Source organism: Desmodus rotundus, chromosome 12 (assembly GCF_022682495.2).
Source record: "Desmodus rotundus isolate HL8 chromosome 12, HLdesRot8A.1, whole genome shotgun sequence".
NCBI lineage: Eukaryota > Metazoa > Chordata > Mammalia > Chiroptera > Phyllostomidae > Desmodus > Desmodus rotundus.
The window spans coordinates 53,831,700-53,851,708 of record NC_071398.1 but is presented as its reverse complement, the minus strand read 5'-3'; the positions used below and the strand labels follow the sequence as shown (position 1 = coordinate 53,851,708).

The 20,009-nt window shown below is 55.5% G+C and overlaps 1 protein-coding gene across 14 annotated transcripts in view; it reads right to left on the bottom strand.

Moving 5' to 3' along the window:
* The window catches only part of SLC44A3 (solute carrier family 44 member 3), a 45,074-nt gene continuing 25,065 nt past the window's right edge, over positions 1 to 20,009 (bottom strand). For 6 of the 14 annotated variants that reach the window (XM_024570065.4, XM_024570070.4, XM_053916294.2 and 3 more), the window contains 5 exons: positions 19,048 to 19,204; positions 15,722 to 15,808; positions 3,010 to 3,147; positions 1,237 to 1,473; positions 1 to 185 (listed from right to left, as the gene is read on the bottom strand). In XM_024570065.4, coding sequence (XP_024425833.2) covers positions 81 to 185; positions 1,237 to 1,473; positions 3,010 to 3,147; positions 15,722 to 15,808; positions 19,048 to 19,204 — 724 coding nt within the window. In that variant the 3' untranslated portion in view covers positions 1 to 80. Of the gene's footprint in view, positions 186 to 1,236; positions 1,474 to 1,497; positions 2,665 to 3,009; positions 3,148 to 15,721; positions 15,809 to 19,047; positions 19,205 to 20,009 lie in introns of those variants that run through there. The other 8 variants (XM_053916293.2, XM_024570071.4, XM_024570066.4 and 5 more) reach the window with 7 other exon arrangements.

Below are 20,009 nucleotides of genomic sequence, written 5' to 3'. Positions count from 1 at the left end.
GTCTGGGGGCCTCTGGCTTTATTCCGTGAATGGCAAGTAGACGGAGGACACTCTCCCAGGTACAGACACCCAAGGGACACCTATCTCCCAATGGGCCGGAGTTCTGTTCCTTCTTCGTTCCTCTCGGAGCACCTGTCCCTCTGTGACCTCGCGCCGTTTAATTTGTCGATCCTTTTCACAAAACTCTGAGAAACGAGAACGAGTTAGCCCAGGGTTATGGCCTACCCGGTTGGCAACCATTTACCTGGCCATATCGTTTTGGGGAATTCAATCCTTAAAAAAGTGCCCTTGTTGAATTAAAATATTTGTGTGTGTGTGTGTGAGGTGGGGGTAGATTCCCAAGGGGATTTTAAATCAGAAAAGTGCTAATCAGAAAAAAAAAAGGCCGGGCCAGTTTCCCACCACCACGTATGAACAAGCTCGAGCGCTACTGTAGCTTTGTATTTTACGTGGAGGAGGGGCAGGCCAGGTTGTTATAAAACCACAGACGTGCCTGTTGAACGTCAGCGCCCGGCTGGGCGGCAGAGTGCCCTGCACGCTCCATTGAACAGCCAAGGGGCTGCGACAGCTAAGTTTTATGGCAAGAGAATGAAGAGAAGTGTCAGAACGTCCCTTGCCCCAGGCGACGGGAAGAGATGAGAGAGACTTCATCAGTTGTTCAAACGTCAGTCTGCACAGGATTGGGCAGGTGACAGCTGTGTTGCACAAGCTGCCGGGACAGCTGCCTGCTATTTCCAGAGAGAAGCAGCATGGGCTGCGCTCGGGGTGCGGCCTTCTCGAGGGGGTGCGCCCGGTTAGCGAAGGGCCCCGGATGGCAGGCCTGTCCACTGCACTGTGTGGCCCCGACAGATGGCAGGAAAGCCACATGCATGGGCTGCAGAGCGGCTCTGGGAAAAGGGCCACTGTTCCACCCCCAGAACACCTGAGGGGCCAGACCGAGCCCGGAGCACCCATGGGACTCGGGCTGCTCTCCTGGCCAGCTCACTTGGTCAGTGCTAATGGTTCCGCCCCACCTCTCTCCAGGGAGGTGTCAACCAGGGAGGCGCCAACCAGGGAGGCGGCTCAGCCTCGGAGAACAGGGCCCAGGTCTCGCCCTCGGGATGTGCAGGCTGGGAGGGGGACGGAGGGCTGCAGAGAGAGGCCCCGCAGGACCACCTACAGCTGGCTCCCTGGCGAAGGCCCCAAGTCAGGACACTGTGAGTGTGCAGACCGCCAGGGAAGGGGCTGTGCACTTACCAAAAGCTCTCGGTCCATGAAGTAGGGCTTTTCGGAGGAGCCATCGTTCGTTTCCAGGTCGACGGCAAAACACAGGAGAAGCGCGTCCAGCACAGCCCCAAACACAGACAAAACGCTGTGCGCCACGAGGGAGGCGAAAAAGGCGACCAGGAGCAGGGGCGCAGCCCACACCTGCAGCTCGCGGTGGTAGTTAAAGGCCATCAGTCCTCCGAAGACCGAGAGGCACGCCACCAGCACCTGTGACACGGAGAGAGCACGGCACGCCCTCACCGACAGCCGGGCTCCTGCAGAACGGGCTGTCAGCAGGGAGCCGCCTGTCACCCACCGCGTGAGCATGTGTGGAGTGTGGGCGCCCCGCCGTCAGGGACGCTTGCCAGAAAACGGGGGACAGCGAAGTAAGAAGAAGACAACGTGTGAAGCGGTGACGGCAGAGGACACCTGGCTACCTTGGGGGGCGGGAGGGCTGTGCGCTTTCACTCCCCAGGCTGAGGGTTGCGTGTATCTCACAGAACGGCTGCTGTTCTTCCTTGTACTTGAGCAGTACGCACCTTCACGTAACGCCTGTTGTGTAAACGCCATTTTTAAACGGTGGCGTGACCCCCTGGGCGAACGCGGCCGTCTGTGCCCGGAGGACAGAGCAGCTTTCCAGGGCTGTGTGGGGACTGTGGGCTTACTCCGGGCTCTGGCGACAGGCAATTACTCCATGTCCAGGGACCGGATGCAGGCCGGAGGCACCTAGTCCTTTGACAGACAGAACACGGCCCATCCGGAGCCTGCTCTGCCCTCAGAGATCCCCCAGCGTGATGTGACCACCTGAATGCTACTCAATTCAAAAAACCCCAAAGACTCCCTGGTTTTTACACACTCGTTAGAAAAATCTTATCAATTCTGTGTTCGTTGTGAGAAATAGAGGGAAAATGGATTGTTTCCCAAAGTAAAATAAAAAATAAGTCTGTCATGAAGATGAAACCTCCTTCCAAAAAATGTTTGGCAGTAGCATTGAGAAAATATGTCACCCGTAACCCTACTGAGATAATGAAGAACGAATTACCTGTTGAGCTACAACTTACTTGGGCTGCTGTGAAAGGCTTAATCAGCTTGTGCTCCCGGAGCTACCACCACGTGGGCGCTCTCCAGGGCCCAGCTGAGCCTAGAAATACACGTGCGATGAACGCACACCTGTCAGCCCCAAGCACACTGGGACTGCTTGCTGACAACAGCAATGCGCAGGGACAGCCAAGTGCCACAGGAGCATGAGACACTCGGTCAGGAGCCAAGCGTCTCCACGTGCGGCGCAGGCCAGGCCATAACTGGAGACCAAGGTGTTGCCCACTCGGGGCCCCACGGGCGGGTCCTGGCCCAGGAAGGCTGGAAGACACGAGGACGCCTGGCCTGGAAGAGTGAGGATGCGCGGCAAGGGCGGCCCGTCTGTGGCCAAGAATCAGAATGGCAGTCAAGTGGAAGTGGGACCAGGCCTGCAGAGGGGCGCAGGATGAGGCCCAGCAGGTGGCAGTCCCGTGGAAAGTGGCCCGGAGGGGGCACAGTATAAAGAACCTTCCACGTGGAGCCGTGAGGTGGGGCTGGGGCACCCGAGTCACTGGCATTACCCACCGGGACACCTCCCGGGGCTGAGGACGCACACAACAAGGAAACAGAGCGTGTAGCCGAGAGCAAGCACGCGAGAATCGTCCGTCCCCGTTCCAAGCCTTGTTGTATGACTTAATCTTTGGATGCCGAATGCCTTTATTTATTATTTTAGTGAAGATACCTCACCTTTCCTAGAAATATGACGAAGTCTCCAAAGCAGTTAACAGATGTGAAATGACGTGACTTCTGGGATAAGAGCCTGCACACGTCTTTGGCTGAGGTACAGAAATCCGTCCCGTTGATGGCCGTGGCGGTGTACGCCTGCTGAAACAGAAGGCGATAGTTAAACGGGGACCCTTGCAGTTACTGTTTTCGAGACAATGTCATGCCAACACAGAGTATCTGCAAAAGAAAAATGGTCGCTGTGAATCCACAAGTCATTTCATTTTAAAGTCTGATATTATGCACAGGTATTTTCATAAAGCCGCAGCAAGTGGGAAAGATAAGTACGCACTCTGGGTCAGTGTGGAGGATCGAGTATCCCGCTACAAACACATGGAAAAGAGGGGTAAACAATAAGTCTTTTTCTTCTTTTTTTTTTTTTTTTTTTTTTTTTTTTTGAATAAGTCATGTTTCAAAGCACAGCGGGGTCTGAGGGCAGGACAGGAAGTTCCCGAGCTGGGAACAAAGCAGACCCTGGTGGTGGGTGAGCACGGAGCCCAAAGGCTCCCCGGGCACCTTGGAGGGGACTGGGCTCCCGGCACAAACTCAGGATGTATACTCGATTTAAACCCAGCCAACCAGCCCAGGAAAGAGGTGGGAAACTGCTCCAGCTGCCTGGGCTGACCAAACTTCCCACGGTCTGCGGAGGCAAAGAGGGCTGAGCCCCCTCCCGAGGCCAGGAGGGGTGGAGCCCTACAGACCACACTCCTGAAGACAAGGGAGTGTCCACGGGAAAGGTGTCCTCATGACCCAAGGAGCCAGAGAAGAGGACCGACCACCCAGGGACCCTCAAAATGACCGCGAAGACGCAACTCAAATGGCGCAGTGTCACCGCACAGCTGGCTCATGTCCTTTAGAAAAGCAGCATTTTCATGCGAACCCATGGTTTCGATCATTTTCATTTTTCACAAATATATATCCTCGATCAGGGCCGGGGTGGCTGGGGCAATATTAGACTAGTTTGTATATTTTGCTATTATACATTAACTATTCGATGAATATCTTAATTTCCTGATTTTGGATCATTTCTTGAAGATAAATTTCCAGAAATGGGATTCCTAAGTCAAAGAGGAAGCGTGTGTACATGTGTGTGCGTGTGTGTACATTCACATGAGAAGACTTCTCAGGTCATTTCTCCAAGATGCCTTCCAATTACAATTACATAAACATTTCAAAAACATCTATTTCTTCTACTTCGCTTAGAATCTTTAAAAACACTGCTGTACTGCAGTTTACAATGAAGAAGTTCAAAAAGGTGACGGGGTGTCCAACCTGTGGGCACCTCTGGGCCACACCGGAAGAATAAGAAAGTGTCTTGGGCCACATATCAAATACACTGCAACACGTGATCACATAAAAAATCTCAAAGTTTTAAGCAAATTTATGATTTTGAGTGGGGCTGCATTCATAGCCATCCCGGGCCACGGGTTGGACACCCCTGAAGAGCTTTCTTGGAAAAACACAATGATGTCGACATTCCTTTCGTCCTGGACGAAGGATGGCCGTTTTCGTCTCGCGGTGTGCTTCCATGCAGGTGCTGGAAGCCAGTTTGGAGTCTAGGAGAGTGATGCAGCCCAAATGACACAGGTCTCCTTCCGAGCGAGTGACGGCCGACGTGTGGGGCTGCGGGGGGAATCGGCTTGCCCACTTCACCAAGCTCCCTCTTCACCAAGCCAGCTGGAGAGAATCGGCTTCTAAAGACAAAAGGCGGGGTGCCCAGGGCGCTGGGCCTGCCTCAGCGGAGAAGGTCTCAGTCAGGAGTCCGAGGAATGCCTGAATGGGATCCCACGGACACAGCTGGGCTCTGACTTAGAGAGACTGCACGCAACACCGGCTTGCAGACCGGGTGGCTGAGCTGGTTGGAGCATTGTCCCGCACACCAAAAGGTTGGATGTGGGTTTGATTCCCAGTTGGGGTGCCTACGGGAGGCAATCAATTGATGTTCCTCTCTCCTTCCTGTCTCTCTAAAATCAATAAAAATATCCTTGGATGAGGATTTTTTTTTTTAATTTGCTTTTAAAATCCCCACTGGCTGTTGGTGGAAAGCTGTCCCCAGTGTGGGGACTTGAGGCTGGAGCAGAGAGCTGGAAGCTCACTTGCTCACCATTTAATGTTCATTTTCAGTTGTCCGTCGTCCTCGGAGCCCTGGTGGCTGAGAGCACGTGGGGGGACACAGGGGCTGGGGAAGAACAGCACGGTAACCCTTTCACGCACCAGAAACCAAGGGCAAGGTCAAGGGCATTTCTGCAGGTCCCCCCATGAATCAGAGCTTTTTCCTCTTTTCTTTTTCCTTCTAACCTTCTGGACATTACCTGCCCATTTTCATTAGAACAGGGTGCTATTTAGAGATGAGCTGGTTCTGGCAGACACTGGCCGGGGAGCCAGACAGTCTCCCGGTTCAGATGCCAGCCTGATGGGCAAATGCACAAGCCTCTCAGGCCGCAGCCTCCTGTTCAACAGAGTGAGCTGCTGTGCCCCGCGCACAGGGACGCAGGAGGAGGAAAGTCACTTCCCTACAAAGCTCCCGCCCAGCACCCAGCCCTGGGAGGCACGTCATCCAGGGTGGTCACCTCCCCCCACCCTTACCAACCCTGACCTGGTCCACAACCGGGAAACAGAGGCAGCTCTACCCACACCCGGGAGGGGCAGGTCCAGGACCAGCGGGGCTTGCTCTCCAGACTACCCCCAGGCCCCAGCACTGCTGACCTCTCCCTTGGTTCCGTCCCCAGCCCCCAGCACCACCCCCTCCAATGGAGGCTCTCAGGGGCCTTCCCAATGCCCTCTGGGGGTGCCAGTTCCCCAGGACATCCTGTTCACACGCAGCCCAGGGCCCAGTAATCCACTCAGCACCACTCCTCACAGCACTAAATGGATTTCGATCCTTGGCTATGGGGATTAAAGGATAGAATGGCACTTTCTCATGTTTGTGTTGACTCCCCAGATCCTGGCCCACAACTGCGTATCTTCCATTAACCTGTGGTGACCACAGCTCTGACGGGAAGTCACATGCGTCTCCCGCCCTGAGGATGGCAGACACAGACCCAGAGCTCTTGCCTGCATGGATAGGGGGAGGGGGACCACACCACACAGAGGCGGGCCGGACCAAAGTCCCTGAAGCTCCTGCGGCAGCTCGCTCACACCTCTTCTGAGGGAGCAGCTCACCCATCAGGCCACTGGGGGTGGGCTGCACGGACATCCCCTCCCCTCCAGAGCACCTGACCTGCTGGGCTGACAGGACCAGGGGACATGCCAGGCCACCTGCAGACCCAGACACGGGAAGGGTCAGGGACACGGAACAGCAGCTGACGTGTTTTGCTGCTTGTGAAAATTATTCAGGAGATCCTGAGAGCTAACCTCTTTTAAATTTAATTATACTTATTTATTTTTAGAGAGAGGGGAATGGAGGGAGAAAGGAAGGGAGAGAAACATCAATGTGAGAGGAGCATCCGTTGGCTGCTTCTCACACTCCCCGCCTGGGGACCAAACTTGAAACCCAGGCATGTGCCCTGACAAGGAATTGAACTGGCGACCTTTCAGTTTGCGGGACAGCACCCACCCAGGAGCCGCATGGTCAGGGCTGAGAGCTGACCTTTAAGCACAGAACAGAAGAGGTCATGCTATACACGGGCCATTCCTTTACGACTAGACACAACTCGCTATGTGGGGTTTTTGTCCTAAGACCGAACCTGGAAACAATAGATACGAGAAAGGACTCCTGACCCGACCACGGCAGCACAAGGGGCCCCTTCTCATTCCTGGCCAGGAGGCAAGACCCCTCTGGTACTGAGTGCCGAGTTCCCAGATTCACAGACTGTCCCCGGGGTCTGTCCCAGAGGCTGGGGAGGGCAGCCCTGTGGGCTGTCAGGGCACATCAACAGTGACCCATGAGTCAGCAGGAATGGGACAGCAACAGGGACCAGGGCACAGGCAGGGTGACGGGGGTGGCGGGATGTGGGGGTGGGCAGCACCGAGGAGCACTTCTCAGAGGGGACGTGTAGCTGGACCCTGAGGCTGCTGTCCTGCACAGGAAATGTGGGGTGATGGGGAGGGGGGAGGGCCGAGGCAGCAGCAAGAGGCAGGGAAATCAGACTTGGGAGGCAGAGACGTGCAGTGGAGACGCCTTAGGAGCCATGAGCGGGGCCTCGGGGACAGGACAGGAAGCGCCAGGCTGGAGTGACGTTCAGCCCGGGAGTTCTCCCCCATGCACTGTGTGCCACAGGGCTGACCTCCCTCATCAGCGCCCTCTGTGGGGCTGCAGAGCCCGGCTCCTCCCTAGGCTCATCCCCAGGGCTGACTGAGGCCTCTGCAGCAGACACTGGCCCTGCCTGAATCACACAGAGTGGCTGAGTGACCGTCCACGCCCTGAGCATGCTGGCCCATCAGCAGCCAGAAGCCGGGGCCAGAGAAAATGAGCTCTGGTTGGGGGAGGGGGGTCGTAGGCACTCTGGTCCCCTCCAACCCCTCCCAGAGATGCTCAGACCCCACAGCTGCTTCCCGATTGGTGTCTGCGTTCTGTTCAGTAGATCTTGCCCTTGAGAGGACGTGCCGCTTCCGTGTGTAACTCACAGTCATCAGTAACAGTAGGCGGCGTTCAGGGGGCCTTTCCTACACCCCCAAGGGCACTCGCTCCTTCCACCCTCTCCCGGACCCCCACTGCCCGACCCCCGCTCCCCGAGGAGGTCACTGAGGCGCAGAGGTCAGGTGGCCGCCCCCACCGCGCGAGTCCCTGCGCACCCCCGCACCCTGTGGGCATTGCCTACCAGAGCTGCCCCATGGCTCGCCCAGGCCCGTCCGCAGGAGAACATTTACCTGGGTCTGTACTTTGCTTTTCTTTCCAAAGGTTAAAATCACACAGGTGCCCTCCAGAGATGGGTCATTAAAAACGGGCGGGGGGCTGGGCTCCGAAGACACTGCCCCCAAAGGCTGGCCGGTGGCCCCCACCACGGAGTGTCCCCTGGCAGGGCCTGCAAGGTCCACACAGCACTTCCAGGGAAAGTAGGGACCCTCCCATTCCTCGTCACAACTCAGCAACACCACCTCTATTCCCACTTCAGAGAAAATTCTAGTGACTAAAGAAAAGCTGAGAGATTTGGGAGCATTGTCAGGGACTTAACGGCCGGATTACGGCTCTAATGGAGTGTCATCCGGGGCGTTAATCGCAGCTCTGAGAGCGGATTTGCTCTTAAGTCCAGCCCGAAGCCGGCACAATCCGGGCCTGTGTCCTCCTCGGCCCGGCGGCCGTCCTCCCTCTGCACTGAAGGGCCCCTTTTTGGGTGGAGGAACTGTGAGCCGCGGGCTCTGTTGACTCTTCAAGAAGGTAAACAGAGTCCCCTCTGCAGAGGAAGGCAGGCCTCTGCCAGAAACCACGCTGTGAGCGGCCAGCTTCATTTCTGAAAGGCTTTCCTGATGGAGGAGGGCTGAGAGTTGCTAACTCAAAATGAGAACTTCTGGAACACACCCGAGAAGCTGGACGATGAACACAGAGCGTGGCCTTTCACGGGCCCCTCCGCATGGTGGGAGGGGGGGGCGGCTGGGGTGGAGCCCGAGCCGGACACAGCCCCACACGTCGCCGCGAGGACCAGCAGGCCCCACACGCTGCCTCTGTGTTTCTATTGCAAACACCGGCCTGGTAGGCGGTGCACAGCCTCGGGCCTCGCAGGCACCAGCAGAGCAGTTCAAGAGTTCACTGGCCAGCAGCTGCCCAAACCCAGTGTGACGGGCGGGCGAGTGAGGACAGCCTGCAGCCCCTGCGGGGTGGGGACCGAGTGCGTGGCAGGGGACAGGCTCAGGCTGAAACCACCGGCTGGGAAGTCAGGCACACAGCGGTGCTGGTCTGTTTACATTTGCTGACATTTTGAATATTTTTTAGAATAATGGCTTTATTATTTTCACGCTCAGTATTGTAAAAACCAAGCAGCATAGGAAGAGATCAGGAAGACAGCAGGGAAGTCACTGGGGGCCTTGTCCTCAGCAGCCACTGGCGCCCCTGGGCCTCGGGGGCAGCCACAGACCTGAGCAGGGTAGGGGCAGGGGCAGCGAGCTAGTTCTAACCACACAGCCTTGCCCTGCTCTGCGTGGTCCTTCAAATCGGAGGGTGAACGGTCGTTTGGCTTCAACGAGAGAAAGGAAACTAAGAGCAGGAACCATCAGGCTCAGCACCCCAGGGTAATGACAGTAATGACCATAAGCGAGCAGGAAAAACAGCCACAGTTGCCACGGTGCTTGGCCCATAAGGAGCAGGCGTTCGTGTCTGCCGGAACTGTGCACCTCGGAGGGTGGAGGCGACAATGCCCAGCACGCGGCTGATCCCGGGAGGGTTTCCATGCTGGCCAAGGGCTCTCCCCCACCAGTGAGGTGACCGCTATTCGCAAATACCAACTGCCTCCCTGAGAGGGCGGAGGCATTCCCATTGGGAAGGACTTCAGGGTCCAGGCTGAGACAGCAGTGGCTGCTCGTTGGGTCCGGCCCCAGAAGGCAGCAAAGGGGCGAAGGCCCACAGGGAGGAAGGTCCAGGCCTCACCCTGCTGCACCCTGACCCCCGAGATGAGCCCACAGCAGGTGGCAGCGGGGCTGCTGAGCGGTGGCGGGACTGCGAGGATGTGGCCGGTCCTCTCCAGACAGCCTGGGGCCTCTGGCGAACAGGTGCCTCGATTCCTTTCTATCTAAAGCCCAGGCGGCCGCTTCTTGGTGAAGCAGCTGGGCTGTGCGGATCAGCCCCGTCTATAAACGGGCCGAGATGCAAACCACCCCAGCGACACACACGTGCCCTTCTTCCTCAGACGTGCACGCATGGAGGCATCTCCCTGGCTCTCGCCATCAGCTGGCTGGCCCAGAATAGGCCCGAAGCAGCTGGGGGAAGAGGGTGTGGGGCAAGGGGGGCATGGGGGCATGGGGCAGGGTACGGAACCACTGCTGCCCCTGAGAGGTGGACTGCATGATGCCCCACGATGAGGCTGCCTTCTACAGCATGTCCGTCACCAAAAGAACCGTGTCCTCCTCAGACCGGTCCCACATCTCCACACTTGTGCTGCAGAAACTGCACACAGTCGTGACTCTGCCCCTGGGGTGCACAGGTGGCCCTGGGGAGCTCAGGGAAGGGGGGCCACTGGAGACCTGCCAGCTGGCTCGGGATGAACCAAAACCCGACATGGGAAAGTCACCGAGCATCTCTGCTCTTGATGCGCCGCGCGGAGGGGCGGGGCAGGCCCTGGGCGGTCAGAGTCCGGCCTGCCACAAAGGCTGAGAGGACAGAGCCCAGCATTATGTGCGGTGAAACGGAGCGCGCTGCCGGCGGGCGCGGGAGGGGAGGGCTGTGTGCATTGTCCAAGGAGCAGCAAGTCTTCCCGGGCACTGGACTCGGCCAGTGACTGGGGCCTTTCTGACCAGTCTATTTGTGAATCAGGAAGCCAGGAAGCCACGGCATTTCCGATCAAATGCCAGGAGCAGTAACCTGTGCTTCGACTTGCATCTTACGTCTACATGGCTGCCGCGTCCCCAGGGCTGCACTCAGGTCCACCTGAGCCCTCTCGTCCTGCCCCCAAGCCCCTGGCTACTCCCAGACTCCCGCCTGCTGCAGGCTCCACAGCCCCCAGCAGAACGGGAACGAGGGCACCGCAGACCGTGCACTTAGCTCACCAGGCCCTCGCCCCAGTTTCCTCACTGGTGGTCATCGCTGCATCGCAGCAGTGCTGGGAGTGTCCCTGTCAGGGGACACGGGGGGACGGCACCCTCAGTCCACTCGCCAAGATTCTGGGGGCTCGACATCAGGGCGACCTAAAACCTCTCTGATTTCTGCGGCCCCAGGGAGAGTCCTCGCCGTGGATGAGAAGTACGGCATGGGAAAAATTACCCTGCCGCGTGGAATGCGCAGTTCACCATTTCTCCATTCTGCCCACATCCCACACAAGGCGTCACCACTGCCAGGCAGCAGGGCAGCACCCACGTGCCCCAGTCTCAGCCGGGTGCCACAAGAAGGGTCAGAAACCCGCAGCAGCGACTCGGGGTCACTTAGGTGGACCCCTCACTCTGCAGAAACTCTGCAAGGTGGAAGGATTCAGCCCAGTTTCTGGAAGGGGGCAGAGGCCACACCCCATGAGGAGACATCCCACCTGGGCCTGCACCGGCTCCAACGGCTTCGAGAGAGCAGAGGGCTGAAGAGGAATGGGGCGCTCAACGTGATTAAACAAATAACATGGTGGACTCAACAGCGGCCAGATGACCAAAAGACGTGACATGCTAATTAAGACGAAATACCGCACTTGAGCAGGGCAGCCGGCCAGAGGACACCCATCAGCGGTGTGCCCACAGCCAACTGGCCTCCCCAGGTGGCAAAACCCACGAGCTCTGCAGGGTTGCCAGGCAACGCCATGGCAGCCAGAGGTCCTCACACAGTCAGGAACCGAGTCCTCAGGAAACCAAAAGGCCAGTTTGGGCTCCTCAACAGCATGCCTCCGCAAGCGTCATTGAGACACTCTGTGCTGACGGGCGAAGAGCCTCAGCCGGGGTGGGAATGGAGGAAGGGCCCCAGGAGTGTCCACCTCTCTTTGGAGGCCCGGGGAAGGGTCCTGGGCCCACCAGTGTGTCCTCAGTGGACGGGAGGCACTTGCTTGAGGCCGCCTCGCGTGAGCACGGGAGAAGGAGGCAGAGGCAGCCATTCCTGCACATAAGTCAGCTCGCAGGGGCCCCCAGGCCACGGGTCTGCCAGCTCCTGGACACATGGGGCGGGGTGGGGGCACCACTGATCTCCCTGTCTGCAAACCCCTAGAGCAGCCCACCTGCCCCCCAAGAGGCTTTAATGCTGACTTGCCTGCAGGGGAGGCGACCCACCCCCACCAGCCTTTCCAGGACCTACATCCCGACAGTGTTCCCTGCCTTTCCTGTTCCTCCTCTGCAAAACCCCACCTGTAACAAGCCTGCTCAACCACCAGCACACCGCCTCTGAGGACCCTGGCTTGGACAGGGGATGATGGAGAAACCCACCCCAGGCGGTGGGTACGGGCTGGGGTCCCAGAGGCACACAGACAGGAATTCAGGGCCCTGCTTTGCCTCTACTAACTACGTGCCTGTCGAAGCCTCAGCTTGCTCGTCTCCGAACGGAAGACGTGAGCTCCAAGGGCTGCACTGAATTCTCAACAGTTATCAAGCCGGACGAGGGCTCAGCATTCCACTGGCACAATAGGAAGCACGGAGCCCAGGGCGGGGGCAGCTGCTGCTGCTGCTGCCAGCTGGTCACCTCCAGGAAACTCCATGCCCAGGTCTGCCAGGCCCGACGTCTCCTCCGACACCTCCCTAACTGCCAAGTCCAAGTACCTCCTCGTTTACCCGGTCGCCTTTGCCAGCCTTTTGCAGCCCTCACTCCAGCACTTACACACGCACCTCTCCCCGCTATCACCGCGCAGTCTCACCTGATGACTCGGACTGTCCCCTCTCCCCAGACTGGCTCCTCCAAGGCCTGGCTTTGCTCTGCATTCACCGTGTCACCATAGTCCCCTTCCCCATCATGCCTGAATCCAGATGTTTGAATATAGCGTAAGTGAATAAATAAATGTGCGAGGCGCACACACAATTTTGTTCAGGCACACATATATCTGGTACTTGTGATGCAGACAGACCAGTAATGAGAAGGGATGTGGGGCTGCACCCGTACCCCCACCCCCGTTGAGTGAGTTACTGCCTGGCCTTAGCCTGGGCATCCACAAAACGCAGCCAGTGCCACCCGCCTCCCTCCCGGGACCACGGAGCACAGGCTGGGCATTCAAGCGGCAACGCTGAAACACAACCAGCTCCTTGACGCTGAGTCAGGAGGAGTATCTGGGTTCTGAGGGTGGCGGACGGACCCGTTCTCTGCCCGCACTACCCGGCTCCTGCCGCACGGAACAAGGAGAACAACATGAGCCTCGGCTCTGTCCAGTCTGGTTTCCAGAGACGTCTCCCCCGAGTGACTCATTCCAGTGCCATGAAATGTTTCAAAGGCCACATTCCTTGCCTCACTTTCAGCTCCCTTTCTTTCGTCCACTGCCAAGCGAGGTCAACCTAGTGCTGACCACTATATGAGAGTTATCTTTACCGTTCAACGTCTTTATGTCATGCCGCTTCCCAGCAGCTGATTTAGACCAGACGTGGTCTCTCCCCCTCGATGTTCACATCAATTCCTTCCCTTTTTTTTCCACTCTCCCTCCTCTGCTTTCTCAATCACTCAAATCTCAGGCCTCCCCGCTGCACCCACGTCAGCTGCAGGAGCCATCCCAAGTTTTAAAGACGCTCTGACAGCTGGTTTGGGTTGTGGACCCTGATAAGGAATATTCCTGCCAAGAAGGACTCCTTGTGGTTAATTGGGCCCAAATCCATAACCAGAGTCTAGCAGCCACTGTCTGCAGAGGCCTGGCAGACAGGACAAATTTCAGGGAAAAGCCACAGGCTGAGTGGCCAGCCTCCTGCACTGTGTTCCTGCCGGCTGAGCCCAACCTTAGAAGGGAGTTCCTGGAATCCTATTTCAACCAGTGGGCTGACACCTGCCCCAACCAATCAGAGCTGCACAGATATTTCCTCATTTGCATCTTTACTTACCAGAGTGGCTCCATCTGCCAACCAGGAGGCCCAAATCTGACCAATCAGGACAGTACTACTTGAACCCATCAAACTTTGTAAATTTGGATCCTTCATTTACATAAAAATGGACCAATCAGAGATTAGGACAGGTATTTTCTCTATATAAACCCACCTCCCTTTATAGGGAGAGCACTTTGGTTTCCTTTGGAGGCCATGTTTCCCCAGTTTGCATTGAATTGGTGGGAGTGACATTTTTGTTGACAAGGTCAAGGCACCATGCACCAGCACCACGGTCAGAATCCAAAGGACCAATCCCTGCTTGCAACACTGACCCACTGCCAGCTGGGTTAAGGCTGGCAGAGCCTTTCTGTGATTCAGGGACGACCACTCCCACTGTCCATCTGTTACCAGGCTCCGCACCTTTACAAAGACAATGATAGAGTGGTCAATACTAAACTACTTGCGACCTTAGGTGCCTGTTGAACCCCTGCAGGGATTCAATATACAGGGTGATAAACTAAAGAATGCTGAAAATATGACCAAGGCATGAGATGGTGGTCTTCCAAGTGTGTCAGCAGCAGAGTCCCGTCCCCCAAGGATACATTTGGTGGAAGTCACTCGTCAAGCCGACGAAGGAGGGGCTGTTTTGGCGGGGCCCAGGCCCACCTTCCGCCCCCTCACTGTTTCTCTGCCCGCCATCCACAAGGAGTCACCAGGCTTCCACTGGGCAGTTTGAAAGCTCAGCGCAAAAGAGGGACCTGAAAGGAACCTCAGTTTACATCTTACACTGAGAGGGGCTGGCCGCACAAAGCGAGGGCCCCGCGGGAGTGTGTGGCCAGCGTCTTTGTCTACTGGTGTCCTGCTGCTTTTCCCTTCCCAGTCTGCCCATGTGCTCCTCAGCCTTGGTTTCCAGGCAGATACGTCTATTAGCATAGTCGGCTCATTGCTGTAATGCGTCTCTGAGCCTCTGGAACAAGCTGCCATCTGCCTACGTGCTCAGGGCACTGGGAGGAGGGCAGGAGGCAGCCTCACCCCCCTGGCACAGCAGCCACAGGCCTGGCTGCACCACCCTTCCAGGAGGCGCTGCAGTGTTCTACTGGTTTATGCACGTGGGCTGGGAGCAGCCCGAATGGAAACGACATACACTCTAAAAGCACTCTAAGGTTCTCTGGAAGAGCCGCCCCACGGGAAGCTCCCACTCTCCTGAACAACAAGCGGCATCCTCAGTACCACTCGGGACTGTCCTTGTGGGTGGCCGGACTGGTCCCGACTTCCACCGGCACCCTTGTGAGGAAGAAGCGCTTCTCTAAGTGAGGCTCCTGCGGACATTTAAATTACAGAACAGCCTGCTCATGGACGGAAACGCGGCTTTGTGTGAATCTGACTAAGGGCTGCTAAAGTCTCCTACAATCTACAGAAACAGCACCTAGTTAGATTCCAGCGGTTTGAGAGACTCCAGAGAGGAAAAAACCCTGAAATCCAGACAACAACAGTATGAGATTTTTCAAGGACTATTTCTAGCTGGAAAGGAAAAGGTAGTGAAATACATAAAAATCGGGGAGGCAACTCTTTTCCTATTTCAGACACATCAGAGTTCCTGCAGACGACACCGAAAATGAGCTCGGGGGACAGACTGCAGCCATCATGCCAGGGTTTCCAAAGCCACTCCCCTTCTACTTCTGAGAAGAGAAGCTCATTTCTCTCCACACTTGAAGAGCAGCTTTAATGGCCCAGGCCCTCTGATCAGGGGCTGCAGGCTCCAGCCCACATCCAGCAGACCGCTCGCTTTCCCCTGGCCAGAGCGGAGAAGAATTTTCACATTTGTTAAATGGTTGAAAAAAAAAAAATCAGATTTCTTGACACGTGAAAATTATGTGGAATTCGAATGGCAGCATCAATCAGTCAAGTTACTGGAGCAGAAGCAGGCCCAGCCACTCCCACTTTTGGTGGCTGCTCCCACAACCCTGGCAGAGGTGAGCAGTTGTGCCCAGGACGGTGTGGCCCAACAGCCTAAAATTTTGACACAACCTGGCCTTTTCCAGAAAAAAGTTACCAATACTGACCTGAGAGACAGAGCCCCGCCCCCCCAACCCCGTGGGTCCCTCCGTTTCGGGTGGGGAAGACGTACCTGGCTGAGAGGGCACAGGCATCCGTCCAGACAGCAGAGACAGCCGGAGCAGCACCTGAACACGCACCTGGACCAGGCACTCCGCTGCTGGGGCAGGTGCAGAGCCAAAGGGACAGAGTCAGGAACAGTCCAGGAAGGAAGGTAAGCAGCAGGTTCTGCAACTCGCCCTATTTCTACCTGGAGATCACACACCTGGGGCTGTGCTCATGCGGCACAGGCGCATTTCTGCCGCCGTGCACAGGCTCCGGCTTATTACTGTCGTTACAAGGACCCAAGTTTCTCTCCCATGGGCTTGCCCATTACAACTGCTGTCGACCTCAGCAGGAAGGGGAATGGGTTGGCTGGTCCATATTTACTATCGAAGGTAAAAACTAGGCCCTCTGGTTCCAGCAAAAACACAAACAAAAAAACACCTCTTTTCCTTCATCTCCCCTTCAGTGTCTTCAACCATAAACTTTGCTTTTTCAAACCAGCTTATGGTCATGACAAATTCACATCCCAAAGATGATAAAACAAAGGCCGCTTTGTAGATATTAGTTACGTGCTCACATTAAAAAGAAAGAATCAAGTTTATGTTTTTTGGAAAGGAATCCAATGATGAGATTTTCAGGGCTGAATTTCAAGGGATAAATTAGTCCTTTGAAATATAACTTGGCCAAGTGTATAACTCAAGAGTGAATGATTTAAAGGACCCCTTGGGGACGAGCATCCTACCCACGGCCCAGAGTTTGAGAAGAAAATGCCTATAAACAATCCTGAAATAGTCCTCTCTGAGAAACCAAGAATAACTCAGCCTTATATGGACATTTTCTTGACCCAACATTAATTCAGTTGCATGAAACTTGACCTGGATGCTTGTCAGCCTGGCTGTGGTCATGAATGAACCATCTGCCGCACGAAGGATCGTGCAGGGGCCGCGTGAAATGGTTCAACTGGAGGCACAGTGCCGGCTGCCAGGCTGCTGAGCAAGACCGTTGCTTCCTACCTGAGAAAGGATACATTTCTCCAGCAGTGACATCACTGGAAGGGAGTTTGGCCCCTTGGTCCATACAGCACCAGGGGTGGCGGTGGGGGACGGGGATGGACTTTTAGACCGACCCGCCGACTTCTCTCCCAGGTTTATGGAAGGCAGTGGGCCTGCAGCGTAAGCTGCTCAGGGAGAGACGGCATGTCCTCTGCTCCTCCTCAATTCAGGCTATCTCCTCTCATACACTCTCTCTCTCTCTCTCTCTCTCTCACACACACATACACACACACACACACACACACACATAGAACAGATCGCCCATGACCTGCCTCTTCAACATGTGAACTGTTTGGAGCCGAAGGCAATCGAGACCCTGCAGGTTCATGAGAAGCTGTTCCTTCTCCCTTAAAGAACTTAAATCCGGGGCCTTGCCCCTTATAAGAGTGACCACCGGAAACATTTCTGATTCATCTGCAGGGCAGGACAAACTGCTGATTATGGAACATCTGTTATTCTTCTTGTCCTGCAATGGCCTCCTGCCCTCCTCAGCGGCAGGTGCCTCGGCCCAGCCTCAGCTCAGAGCCTCGTGTGCCCCTCAGCTTCCTGTTCCGCTTCTCAACTGGTCCGTGCGCTTGGGGTTCCTATACACACATAATTAAATTTAGTCATTTTCTCGGGCTGGTGTAGCTCAGTGAATCATGTGCAGGCCTGCAAACCAAAGGGCCACTGGTTCGATTCCCAGTCATGGTACATGCCTGGGTTGTGGGTCAGGTCCCCAGTAGGAGGCACACAAGAGGCAACCACATATTGATGTTTCTCTCCCTCTCTTTCTCCTTCCCTTCCCCTCTCTCATAAAATAAATAAATCTTTTATTTTTAAAAATTAGCCATTTTCTCTTGTTAATCTAATTATTGGATCAGCTGGTGAAGTTTCTTCCTCCATATGTGTGTATATATATGAATATATAAAATATATATGAATATATAAATATATGTGAATATATAAATATGGGTTTACATATGAATGTATATGAACGTGTGTGTGTACACACACACACATATATATTCACATATATTCCATTCAAGAAATCCTTCTCCAAGTTTCCTAAAATTGAAGGATACATTTCAAAATGCAGGAGCCAGAGTAGCTAGATTTCACCTGGATGTGGAAATGACCCTTCAAGTCATCAAAATGTATGTACTTTTTATCCCTTGAAATTCAGCCCTGAAAGGGATACATTTAGACTAATTTATTCCTTGAAATTCAGCCCTGGAAGTTTCACCATAGATTTCCAAACAAGATAAATTTAATTCGTTTGTAATGTGGGCACATAGCTAGTGCCTACAGAGCATCATCTCCATAGAAGTACAAGGAGGCGTTCTATGATGGGGTCTGGGGCAGAGACAGCTGGGTTGCATGCATGTCAAGATAAGAAAGCTGGATGACTTTATGTGGAATTCAATCAGCTGTTGCTAACTGATACACTAGTCTAAAATTTTGATTATGGACTTAAAATTGTCAACAATTCAGATGTCTACTTAAAAGAACGAATAAGAACAACTCCAAAGTGTAGTAAGGAATCCGCATGTAAAATTTCTCCCGTTTACTAGGGATGCCTACCAGGCCCCCGGTGGAGTCAGGTCGGTGAGGCTCTGACTCGTCAGTCCCAGGGGCAGAGGTGGGGGTGGGGAGATTGCAGCGCTGCCGGAGTGGAGGAGCTGGGAACAGCCCAGCTCTCCCTCGTTTGCTGGCAGAAACGCCAGGAGAGCAGCTGTTTTCCTGGGGCTCCGGTTCCTGCTGGCATTCATAACCGACTGTGCGCGGAAATCAAAGCCAGGGGGTTGAAAACCCCGGGCACAAAGGCCTACAGTTTTCTGTCTACGGAGCTGAGATTTGGGTCATCCTGCCCATTTCTCTCTCTCTCTCTCTCTCTCTCTCTCTCTCTCTCTCACACATACATACACACACACACACACACACCCAGTAACTAACTCCCCAAGGCACCCTCCAGGAAACACAAAAGGCAGGGGATATTTTAGCACAAACAAACATTATCTTGTAGTGGATTGCTCTCCTTTAAAAGAAAAAGCCTCTAATTCTCCAGGAAAACTGGTTTAAATTTCCTCTGACCAATCCCTCCCATTTGTTCAGCATTTAAACTGAGGAGGAGCCCACCTCACTCAGAAGGGCCCCTCCTGGCCCCACCTCCTCCACCTCGTGGGTGGAAAGTTCAGCACAGGGAACCCTAAACACTCTGCTGGGAGGGAGTGGGGCGGGGGAGGGGCCCGGCCTTCAGAATGGCCTGTCCCAGGTCACCTTCCTGCTGCAAACCCCAGGTGTGGGGTGAGGGCCTCCTCACCTGGTCCTGCAGAGCGCTGGACAGGCACAGGACTACAGCTCTAGGAATCCGCACCAGGGGGATCAGGAATGAGCCTTTCACGGCTGTCCCTGGGTGGTAGCAGAGGAGGGTGGCGAGAGATGAAAGGACTGGACGATCAGGAGGGTCATTTTCATTTCTGGGAACAGGAAGAAAAGGCGGCATTTAGCAAACACTGCTGGAAAAGGGACAACACGTTCTGGTCACATCGGCCGTGGCACTGACAACACGGGGCGGTGACGCTGACAGCACAGGGCCATGGGGCCACGGTGTCACGTGCCTCGGCCCAGATGGTGAGATTCTTCCCCTCCCGGTGGCTCTCGTGCTGCAAACAGAGGGCCCCGATAGGTTAAAGAAACCAGGTTCCCTCCTGGCAACACCGACCGCCCCCCCGCCCCCCCCCCCCCATCCCTTTCAGGGGCCTACTAATCTCATCCTCTGCTTCAGTTCACTTCTGTAACAGTCTGCGAGGTGCAAACCCCACACGGAGAGGCTGCCTGCCCCGACTGGGTCACTACAATCACTCCTGGATCACATGAGCAGGATGGGGCCAGGGAGGTGACAGTGAGCCGGCCTGGGCCACCTGGGACACTTGGGCCACCTGGGAGCTGGGACAGGAGCTCGCCTTGGGCTCAGCTGGAGGCTCCTGAAGCCCAGCTGACCCCTACTGCACAAAGGCCGTGTCCTGTGACTCATTTACGGGACTTGTCAGGACACAGCTCCCAAGAATGCAAAGCCAGGCTTCACAAGCAGGAAGAGAAGTGAGAAAGAGCTGGCCTTTCCCCCCCACCCCCAAACCTGAGGGGCAAACAAAGGAGAGCCCCGGCCCCGGCTCGCTCCCTGACCCTCCGAATGAATTCTGCGGAGGCCAGTTCCAGAAAATGAGGCCTTTCCCAGAAGCGGCCTCTCCGGTTCCAAGTGGAGCTTGGTTCCTTCCCAGCGGG